Source organism: Staurois parvus, unplaced genomic scaffold (assembly GCF_062004578.1).
Source record: "Staurois parvus isolate SC_StPar_1 unplaced genomic scaffold, SC_StPar_1.0 ptg000137l, whole genome shotgun sequence".
Lineage (NCBI taxonomy): Eukaryota > Metazoa > Chordata > Amphibia > Anura > Ranidae > Staurois > Staurois parvus.
The window spans coordinates 15424863-15437085 of NW_028317933.1; the positions used below are offsets into that span (position 1 = coordinate 15424863).

The following is a 12223-nucleotide window of genomic DNA, read 5'->3' on the forward strand; positions in this document are numbered from 1 at the left end:
CTAACATCGACATAGAAAGCCATTCATAACACTGCCCCAAACTACCTCACCGACCTGATACCCAAATACCACCCAACCCGTACTCTTCGCTCCTCACAAGACCTCCTACTCTCTAGCTCCCTGGTCTCCTCCACCCACGCCCGACTGCAGGACTTCTCCAGGACTTCCCCTATCCTCTGGAACTCACTACCCCATTCCATCAGACTATCACCTACCCTCTTCACCTTTAGGCGCACCCTGAAAACCCATCTCTTCAGGGAAGCTTACCCCACCGTCACCTAACAGCCGATCTCCTCCACTCCTCCTACCACTCCATCCCCCACAGCCACTTCCTCCTGTACCACTATCCCCTCCCTCCTAGATTGTAAGCTCGAAAGAGCAGGGCCCTCGAACTCCTCGTGTATTGTTTTGTTACTGTATTGTCTCATGTACTGTCCCCCACTACAATGTACAGCGCTGAGCAAACCATTGTATAATAATAATAACAAAGCCATTCACAATGCAGCCCCAAACTACATAACTGACCTGATACCCAAATACTACCCTACCCGTGCCCTCCGCTCCTCACAGGACTTCCTACTCTCTAGCTCCCTGGTCTCCCCCTCCCACGCCCGATTGCAGGACTTCTCCAGGACTTCCCCCATCCTCTGGAACTCCCTACCCCAATCCATCAGACTGTCGCCTACCCTCCTCATCTTCAGGCGCACCCTGAAAACCCTCCTCTTCAGGGATGCCTACCCCAACCTCACCTAACACCCGACCTCACCTAACAACTAACCTCCTCCACTCCTCCCGCCACTCCATCCACCACAGCCATCTCGTCCTGTACCACCTTCCCCTCCCTCCTAGATTGTAAGCTCGAAAGAGCAGGGCCCTCAAACCCCTCGTGTATTGTATTGTTACTGTCTTGTCTCATGTTCTGTCCCCCTTGCTATTGTACAGCGCTGAGCATACCCTTTGGCGCTATATAAATACTGTATAATAATAATAATATTAATAATAAAAATTGCCTAAAACTAAAAACTGGGGAGGCAAGTGTCTGGTGCTCAAATGATTTTCTACAGATAAAATTCTCTGACATCTCCTAAGAACGCATTAACATATCTGAATAATATCAGCCAGGCAACACAAAAGAAAGTGCTTCTCCAAGCAGTGATGAAATAATGACAAGATCTATAAATCTGTAGCCACGCCTACTTTCAAACAACATTGGCAAGTAGGAAAAAAACTGTTCCAAGTGAGCGAACCAGTTGTGATTTACAAAATCAGAAATGCAGTAATGACTCCAGCCGCCCCACCTTGACTTTTCTGTTTTATGTTTCATCCTGCAGACAACAAAGCAACCAGCGACATCCTGTACTCTTTCCAGTAGACGCAGTGAAAGCACACAGCAAAAAGTGTCAGAGTGAAGAGGAAGAGAAATAATAAGACATGGCACAAGGTAGGTGATATAAAGGACATTCCTAATCTTGTGAAGCTGGAGAGACACCTTATATCTGCCCAAAGAGAAGGTATCAGAGAGCACAGCAAAATGATAAGCTAGCATTTATTGGACCTCATTTGAGAAATGTATCATTTGCATATCCAACTTGAGAGTCTATGAGTGGCACTAACTCTGTTGCAACAGCTACTGTATGTGGTGCTATTGTGGACTCTGGTACCCAACCTGCTGCCCTTCTGCACTTATTGTGTGGCTCTTAGGCCCCTTACAGATGCTATTCTGTGGTTTTTCTTACCTAAATGCTTAATCAGGTCACCTTTTTGTACTTATCGTAAAATCTTTTTTTTTCAAGCCAGTTGTGGGACACGGGAATACAGCAACTGTTGCGTTATAGTGCCACCACCAGGATGCTGGGACTCTGGCAAATGGAAACGTTGTAAGCTAGCCCCTGTATAACACTTCCTCAGTTTTGACAGAAAACAAAACACAGGACAAACAGCACAGAGAGCTGGGACCATTGCCCCTAAATGGATTCAAATAAATGGATCTTTTTTTCCATTGTCCATTGAACACATTCTGAGTTTCAGAAATAGACAGGACATTGAAAAAGAGCAACTGAGGAGTGGGCAACAGCCACTGACAGATCTGAACAGAGGACAACCAGAAGGACCAAATTCAAATCTTAACCTGATGAGAAGAAATCCCCTTCAGGACAATGGAAACTGCTACCGAAAAAAGAAGGTAACAGAGCATCATATTGATGCTCATACCAGGACAGGAGAGATCATTGCCAAGGGGAATGGCTTCACCCAAGGGGACACTGAGCCCACACAAGCAACAGCTGTGAGCCAAAAACAACTGCCCAACAGGTAGAACGACACACTAACTAACTAGGAAGAATAGACCAAACAGGATGTGGTCAACAAAAAAAACACTGGGAATGTAGTTCAGGACATAAAATAGGTCCCTCACGTTAAAACAAGAACAGGTTTACAAAAAGAAGACCAGCCTATCTAAAAGTAAAAGACCCAAGCCTCATAGTGCCATCCCTTGAAAGCATGGAAGGCAGATCTAAGGTCTAAGAACCCTAAGGGTTGAGAACAACCCCAAGGGTACCAACCTTAGATTGAAAAGGGGGAAGTAGGGTGCAAAAGAGGAACACCTACCAATGAAGGCAGAAATAGTGACGAACTACCATTGAAGACCAACGTAGACACCAGAAGGCAAGAGAATAAGCAGTACCACACAGTGTCACTGGAGCTTGGCAAGGAAATCCTGCAGAGTCTTCCTGCCTGATTCACAACCAATACTAAGAGTCATACGACCCTCCTAGATTCAGTAAAATGTCCACAGCAAGAAAGGAGCAGGAGCCTTAGCTCAACAGCTAAGAACATTCACCTAAACAAAGGTAAAGACCTCAAAAGAGATCTTGAGAGAATTCCGCAAAAGACTGCAGATCAGCCACAGATGAAAGACAATTCTTCATGAGGAGAAGAAGGATAGCATTAAAAAACATCCTAAGACAATACAAAAAAACTGAGGCATGCTCTGTAGATAAGGGGGTGGCTTGCAGGTTTTCTGTTTGAAAGGGTCCCAACCTCCTGAAGGTAGCAATATAGCTGTTTCTGAATTTTCTCAATGGAAGAGGGATAAAAATTCCTTACATTTCCTAACACTCTTACCTTTTCAGTTGTGTCTTTTCTCTTTTATTAAAAAAAAACTCCCAATAAGAAATATCAATTGAAATAAAAAGTAATTTCCAGGGGCCTGTAGGGAGCACAAATGTGGAAGCACTGATTTGTAAAGGGACTGTAATAGTAGTGGTCTCTAGCAGCCTCATGGTATGTTTTGCTGATGTCTATCAGTCTCCTGAAGCATGACCCCAGTTTCCCATAACTTTTGTAGAGAGGTCTGCAGTCTCTGACTATCTCTTGTTGCATGCCAGCAGTCTCTGACAGCTTTCTGTAGCATTACATTCAATGAATACCATGTTCAGTCCCCTGGTGATGTTAAGGGCCAAACTTGAGGCCCCCTATATCAAGTGAGTTGACCACCTCTCTTTTAGACTGTCATATACCTTCTGATGATGTGACTTTTGATTTCTGCACTAATTCACCTACATTTTTAAGGTTCAGTTTAAGGGTTAAAGCATTTTTAAGGGCATTAAAAAAAAAAAAAACATGTTATACTCATCTGATCTATGCAATGGTAATGCACAGAATAGCACCAAACCTCCTCTTCTGGGGTCCCACGCCGGTGATCTTGGCTCCTCCCCTTTTGTGTCTGCCCTCATAGCTGACATGTGGGCTCGATCCTGAGCTGTGCTGTGTGTGTCCATTGGCACACACAGGACAGGTCAGCCCCACCCTGCCCCCTGCTCTCTGCTCAGAGGATTTGACTGACAGTATCAGGAGCCAATGGCTCCTGCTGCTCTCAGCCAAGCTTGTGAGAGCAGGAAGAGAAGACCAGCACAAGCCTGGATTGATACAGGACCCACGTACATATTTGGAAAGGGGAATGGCACCGCAAGTGGCAAAACTTTTTTTTCCTAATGTAGGGAATGCATTAAAGTAATAAATGTTTTGCCTTTAGAACCACTTTAAGGTGAAACAGTTACATTTAAAATTTAAATACATATATGAGAATTATTTTACCTGGAGATACCTGGACATACCTACAGAATCTCTCATTGCCTCCTCAGCACCCAAATGCTGGGCCATTCTTAAAATATATGCAAACCCTAACAATGAACGTCTCTTATTTGCTCTCTTTTTGCCAGTTAACTATACCACTGAAAGTGTTTTAATATATCGATATGTTCAATGTGTGCAACAAATGCCTGTTGATCCTGCCAGAAATCTTGTGAACTAATAACATCCTGTGCTTACTGCCTGTGCTACACTCTTATCAGTTAGCATTGTTTTCAAGTCTCTCTGGGGACTACAGAACACCTCCCCTGTATGTTATGGAGGTGAGAAGCGGGGAAGGATATTGCGGCCCTAATACATTTCCTGTCCCAGGGTGACAACGCAGCTCCTCCATAGATACAGTACAGTGACTGAGCGTTGTCACCATAGGACAGGAAGTCTGGCAGGTTCACCAGCTGAAAATAAAAGAAAACAAGACTCAAAAAAGCAAACTAATGCAGGTTATATGGTTGTCAATGTCACAGTTCACATCAGTGCTTGCAGTTCCAGTTGGAGAAAAAAAAAGTAGAACAGGCTGCATTTTTTCTGCACAGAACTGTACTGGAATGCAGTAAAATGCCTCAAAAACGCATCGGAACACACCAAAAATGCACTGGAATGCACATATCCCTATTTAAATTGAAGAAAAAGAGAGGGGAAAAAATGAACGGGAATGCATAAAAACACACTGGAACACATCAAAAACGCATAAAAAATGCACAGAAAGTAGGTTATATGGTTATCAATGTTACAGTTCACATCAGTGCTTGCAGTTCCAGGTACAGAAAAAAAAGTAGAACATGCTGCATTTTTTCTGCACAGAACTGCACTGGAATCCACTAAAATGCCTCAAAACCGCAAATTGGCTCAAATTGCACAGCACAGAAATGGCATGTGATTTGCACAGGAATGCAGTGTGGTTCCTGTGCGAATCACATGCGACATGCCACACCGCAGAAGTGTGAACCAGGGCTTAGCGTCAGGTAAAAAGGGGAGCTCAGAGGTTCAGTGTTAAAGAATAACTGGAGGCAAAACTTTTTTTGATAGAGTACAGAAGGATTAGAACACCTTTCAGGTTTTTATGACTGTCTGTGCCCCTGTCAGGAAGATTCACCCTCTCTATTTGTCCTGTTTACTACTGTCACCAAGAGAGAAAGTGAAAGAAAATCCAAAATGTTATGTTGTCACCAGAACAGGAATAGAGGGGAAATCTTTCAATCAGGAGCTCTGGTAGCCCTGGTGACAACAAGGGATTCTCTCACTTTGATTGGATTTCCTCTGACTTCCTGTTTTGGCTATGGAACAGGAAGTGAAGGATAATCTCCCCAAATGGGAGAAAAAAAAACTGATGGGATATAACCAGGGGCGGACTGACAACTCATGGGGCCCACGGGCAATAGGGAATCATGGGGCCCCTGTGTCCTTGCCCACTCTCAAACCACACCCAAAAAAAGCCTATGAAAGGTACCAGGGGCATCTCATGGGGCCCCCTATACTAACCCCTGGCCCTCAGGCAGTGCCCGAGTTCCCAAATGGTCAGTCCGCCCCTGGATATAACCCTCCTTTACCCTGTCCAAAATGAAAAAGAATTTGCCCTTTTTTCGACTTAAAGAGTTTGAGTAATAGTTTACACCTTGGGGACCACACACACTTTTCCATTCTGGTTTCTGGAGTTAAGATGCATTATGTTGCACAATAATGTCCATTGCAATAAAGCAGCCAACACACCAGAATGGACGTGCACCATTGTTAGCAACACAACACACCACAACATACACTATACTGCCGAAAGTATTGGGGCGCCTGTACACAAACATGAACCTTAATGGCATCCTAGTCTTATGCAGGCCATAGATGGGGAGAAAACCGGCCGATTTTTATTTAAAAAAAGAAAAAATCAGTTGTTCAAGCGGCCGACGTTACCAGGAATGGTAAAAAAAAATCGGGCGATTTTCAGCCCGTCTACAGCCGTCAAAAAGTGTCCCTGCAGAGAGCTCCGCTATTTCTTTGACAGTTCTTTGACATTTATAGCGGCTGCAACAATGTATCTATTTGTATCCATTTTGGATACAGATGTTTTTATTCGGAAACAGATACATTGTTGCAACTGCTATAAATGTCAAAGCACTGTCAAAGAAATAGCGGAGCTCTCTGCAGGGACACTTTTTGCCGGACTGGAATTCTTCTTCTTCTTCATCCTTTTCTTCTTCTTCATCTTCTTCATCCTCTTCATCTTCTTCATCCTCTTCATCCTCTTCTTCTTCTTCTTCTTTTTCTTCTTCTTCCTCTTCTTCTTCATCCTCTTCTTCTTCATCCTCCTCTTCTTCTTCTTCATCCTCTTCTTCATCCTCTTCTTCTTCATCCTCTTCTTCCTCTTCTTCTTCATCCTCCTCTTCTTCTTCTTCATCCTCTTCTTCTTCATCATCCTCTTCTTCATCCTCTTCTTCTTCATCCTCTTCTTCTTCTTCCTCATCTTCTTCTTCTTCTTCCTCATCCTCTTCTTCTTCATCATCCTCTTCTTCTTTTTCTTCTTCATCCTCTTCTTCCTCTTCTTCTTCATCCTCTTCTTCCTCATCCTCTTCTTCTTTATCATCATCCTCTTCTTCTTCATCATCCTCTTCTTCTTCTTCATCCTCTTCTTCATCCTCTTCTTCTTTTTGTCTTCCTCTTGCAGGTCACTGCTCATGCGCAGATTTTTTATCGGTAAAAAGATCGGCCGATTTGCCCATAAGATCGGCAAAATCGGCCAATCTTTTTCCAACTTTACCGATAAAAAAAATCTGCCAAAATACCGAAAAACGGCGGAACAATTAACCCACTAACAATCCAAAAATCGGCCGATTTTATTTTCGCCCGAAAAATCGGCCGATTTTCGACCCATCTATGGCCTGCATAAGTCTGTAGGGTTCAATATTGAGTTGCCCCGCCCTTTGCAGCCATAACAGCTTCAACTCTTCTGGGAAGGCTGTCCACAAGGTTTAGGAGTGTGTCTATGGCAGCAATGGGCAAACTACGGCCCGCGGGCCGCATACGGCCCGGCGGACCTTTTAATCCGGCCCGCGGAGCTAGGCTCCCGCAAGGCCAGTGGTCGGCAAGCCGCGGCTCTTTACAAATTTAGATGCGGCTCTCCTGTGTGCCGGGCGCCCGCTCCCCTCCCTCCTCTCCTCCTCTCCCCTCCCTCCTCTCCTCCTCTCCCCTCCCCTCCTCTCCTCTCGGATGGCCGCCCCCCCTCTCGGATGGCCGCCCCCCTCCCTCCTCTCGGACGTCAGGACTCTGCAGCTGTCAGGATGTAGGCGGGGCAGCGTGACGAACTCCTCTCACAGTCCTCCCTGAAGACCAGAACGGCGCGGGAATACGAGAGGAACGCGCGGACCAAAGGTAAGTGAATTGACACAGGGGGGGGACTTACTATATGGGGGATGAATTACTATATGGAGGACTTACTATATGGGGAATGAATTACTATATGGAGGACTTACTATATGGGGAATGAATTACTATATGGAGGACTTACTATATGGGGAATGAATTACTATATGGAGGACTTACTATATGGGGAATGAATTACTATATGGAGGACTTACTATATGGGGAATGAATTACTATATGGGGGACTTACTATATGGGGAATGAATTACTATATGGAGGACTTACTATATGGGGAATGAATTACTATATGGGGGACTTACTATATGGGGGATGAATTACTATATGGGGGATGAATTACTATGTGGGGGATGAATTACTATATGGGGGATGAATTACTATGGGGGATGAATTACTATGGGGGATGAATTACTATAGGGGGGATGAATTACTATGGGGGACGAATTACTATATGGGGGACGAATTACTATATGGGGGACGAATTACTATATGGGGGACGAATTACTATATGGGGGATGAATTACTATGGGGGATGAATTACTATATGGGGGATGAATTACTATGGGGGATGAATTACTATATGGGGGATTAATTACTATATGGGGGATTAATTACTATGGGGGATTAATTACTATGCTTACTATGGGGGAATATTACTATACTTACTATGGATGACACATACACATCATTCATCTACTCTTGGTCCGGCCCCCGGGTCCAATATATGAACCCATTGCGGCCCTCAAGTCAAAAAGTTTGCCCACCCCTGGTCTATGGGAAGGTTTGACCATTCTTACAGAACTGCATTTGTGAAGTCAGTGAAAAACTGCATAAAAACACGATCAGTTATAGACCTTTGGGATGAATTAGAGCGGAGACTGCGAGCCAGGCCTTCTCATCCGACATCAGTGCCTGACCTCACAAATGCAAAACCTCCAAACGGGAGCCTCAAGGTCCTTGGGTATATTAGTTAAATTGAGTGAACCGGGAGTCCCTAATCACCAACACAATGAAAAACTGCATAAAAACTCGATTAGCTATGGACTCAACCAGGGTATAGGTTTCTTTGTGCATATTCATATTAAAAATTAATAATTGCAATGGGCTGGTGGGCAATAGCACACAGTAGTTTCTTTATTAAACATAGACATTTCTAAAAACAGAAGAAATCATACCACACTCCACAGGTCTCAGGTGACATCCCCCAGCAAAGAGGGTGGGAATTCCTATCTGAACAATGGACAAACAAGCTGGTAACATTATATCTCTCTCCATATAAATTACATTGTGCTCTATATATAGAACTTTAGAAGTTTGTTATTCACAGTCCTCTTTATGAAGGGAATATGCTCTATAATATATATATATATAATCTGTCAATCAGAAGAAATCACTATGAATGGAAAAGGAATTGGAATCCCATATAGAAGTATAGTTGTGCAATCCAGAAAAGGATGTTGCAGACTATATAAACCCCCCTCTTACACTCGACTGTAAGGCTACGTTCACACTAGCGTTGTGTGCAGGCGGCAGAGAGGCGTTTGGGAAGCGTTTTTACAGCTTCCCAAACGCCCCTGCCAATTCTGCACATTACAGCACATGGTGCTGTTCTAATGGGAGCGTTTGCGTCGCGGCAAAACGGACGCCTCTGGTCGAGTCAAGAGGCGTTGAAGCCTCCTATTCTAGTCTATGGTGCCGCTCTGCAAACGCCCGGCCAGCGTTTGCGGTGCAGTTGCGACGCAGTTGTGGGGCATTTGAAGAGCAGTAACACCATTCAAACTGCATTATAGGCATTTGTGGGGCATTTTTAACGCTCGGCAAACTCCTAGCAACCCCCGCTAAACCACGCATGTGGCGTTTGCGGAGCGTTTGACGAGCGTTATAAAAAAAGCTCTGCAATGCAACGCTATAGGGGCATTTGGCAAGCGTTGGTAAAACAGCCAAGTGTGAATGAGCCCTAAGTCAACCATGTCATATTGAGGATGACTATGGGGAGTCCCAGACAATACATTGATATATGTATATAGTCCAGAGGAGGAAGTCTATAATAGCGGCTGTATACGGAGATGATGAAGATAATGGCTTCACCTCCCTCTGGTGCCTTTATTTAAAGCACCATCCAGGGGAGGACATAAACCAAGAGAACCTCCCTCATAAAGTGAATAAAGTCCTTGTCCGGGACATAACCAAGTTCACATCCATGGGAAATTATTAGGTTTGGTAATCCTGAAAACAAAGTAGCTCCAGTTTAGGTGAAATAGAAATATCAAAATGATGTTTTAGGCAGAGGTGAATGGCAATAGAGGCAGTCCCCTGGTTCACTCAATTTAACTAATATACCCAAGGACCTTGAGGCTCCCGTTTGGAGGTTTTGCATTTGTGAGGTCAGGCACTGATGTCGGACGAGAAGGCCTGGTTTGCAGTCTCCACTCTAATTCATTACAAAGGTGTTCTATTGGGTTGAGGTCAGGACTCTGTATAGGCCAGTCAAGTTCCTCCACCCCAAACTTGCTCATCCATGTCTTTATGGACCTTGCTTTGTGCCCTGGTGCGCAGTCATGTTGGAACAGGAAGGGGCCATCTCCAAACTGTTCCCACAAAGGTGGGAACATGAAATTGTCTAGAATATCTTGGTATGCTGATGCTTTTAATAGTTCCCTTCACTGGAACTAAGGGGCCCAGCCCAATCCCTGAAAAACAACCCCACACCATAATCTCCCCTCCATCAAACATTACACAATGCAGTCAGGCAAGTATCGTTCTCCTGGCAACTGCCAAACCCAGACATGTCCATCAGATTGTCACTGCAGAGAACACGTCTCCACTGCTCTAGAGTCCAGTGGCGGCGTGCTTTACACCACTGCATCCAACGCTTTGCATTGCACTTGGTGATGTAATGCTTGGATGCAACTGCTCAGCCATGGAAACCCATTCCATGAAGCTCTCTACGCACTGTTGTGCTAATCTCAAGGCCACATGAAGTTTGGAGGTCTTTAGCTTTTGACTCTGCAGACTATTGGCAACTTCTGCGCACTGTGCTCTTCAGCATGCACCGACCCCACTCTGTCATTTTACGTGGCCTATCACTTCGTGGCTGAGTTGCTGTTGTTCCCAGTTGCTTCCACTTTGTTATACTATACCAATGATAGGGCACTATTCCTCCAACTGACACCAATGATGGGGCACTATTCTTCCAACTGACACCAATGATGGGGCACTATTCCTCCCACACTGACACCAATGATGGGGCACTATTCCTCCCACACTGACACCAATGATGGGGAACTTTTCCTCCCACTGACACCAATGATGGGGAACTATTCCTCCCACACTGACATAAATGATGGGGCACTATTCCTCCCACACTGACATAAATGATGGGGCACTATTCCACACTGACACCAATGATGGGGCACTTTTCCTCCCACTGACACCAATGATGGGGAACTATTCCTCCCACACTGACACCAATGATGGGGCACTATTCCTCCCACACTGACAGCAATGGTGGGGCACTATTCCTCCCACACTGACACCAATGGTGGGGCACTATTCTTCCCACACTGACACCAATGGTGGGGCACTATTCCTCCCACACTGACACCAATGATGGGGAACTTTTCCTCCCACTGACACCAATGATGGGGAGCTATTCCTCCCACACTGACACCAATGGTGGGGCACTAATCCTCCCACTGCCACCAGTAATGGGGCATTATTCCTCCCACTGCCACCAGTGATGGGGCACTATTCCTCCAAATGACACAGATAATGGAATAAAATAAGAGGTGGAGCTCAAATAGAAAGAGGTGGAGCCTAAAGAGGAAGGGTGTGGTTTACAGATGAAGGGGTGGATCTTAAACAGGAAGGGGTGGGGCAAATTTACCACTGGGATCAACAAATATACTGTACGAAATGAATGCCTTAATATGAAACAAATCCTAAAAACAAATCGTCTCAATATAAAGAATATGACAAGACGAAATTCTTCAATTAACAAATGCATCCGAAATTAAACAAACAATTCCGGAATGCACATGCAACATACTAACACATGTATGGTGCATTAACGTACATTGCTGTTATGGCAAGTTTCTGTATGACATTTTGGGTTTTTGCACCTGCTTTTTGACACTTTTTGCCGCATTTTTTATTCATTTTGCTTTTTTTTTGTAAATTTATCTTGTTGCTAGGCAGATTTAAAATGCAAAACGCATCAAAAACACGGCAAAAACACAGCAAAAACGCATTACATGATTTCTGCAGCTTTTTCATTGAAGTCTGTAGAACCAAAAATGCAACTTTTTGCGTTCAAAAAAGTCCCTGACCCTTTCCAAAAAACGCATCGGGTGAAAATGCAAAGATGTGAACATGTCCCATAGGAAATCATGTTAATTGGACTGTACTGCGTTTCTGCAAAACGCTGCAGAAAATGCTTAGGTGTGAACCTAGGGTAATAGATTAAATATAATTTTCTATTTCTAAATTAATTTCAGTACTAATTGTTGTTTTGGCTCTGAAATGTGTATAAATGTATATCAGTTCACTTTTTGCAGACAAATGACTCAACCAGCTTTGTGGTTAGTCTCATGAAGCAATTGATGCCAAGAATAAGAATTTGGTTTCGTTACGTATTGTCCGATGTTGCAATGTTCGCTGTTGAGACAGTCGCATTCCCTGTAAAGATCCAAGACAGTAGGTCTGTGTT

The 12223-nt window shown here is 44.3% G+C and overlaps 1 protein-coding gene across 1 annotated transcript in view; it reads left to right on the top strand.

Annotated features, from left to right (window-relative positions):
* Nucleotides 1–1304: 1304 nt before the first annotated feature.
* Nucleotides 1305–12223, top strand: part of LOC149465860 (protein-glutamine gamma-glutamyltransferase 5-like) — a 58663-nt gene continuing 47744 nt past the window's right edge. Inside the window, exon 1 of the mRNA XM_089673391.1 lies at nt 1305–1441. Within this exon, the coding sequence (XP_089529517.1) occupies nt 1432–1441 (10 nt within the window). The 5' untranslated portion in view covers nt 1305–1431. The remainder of the gene's footprint in view (nt 1442–12223) is intronic.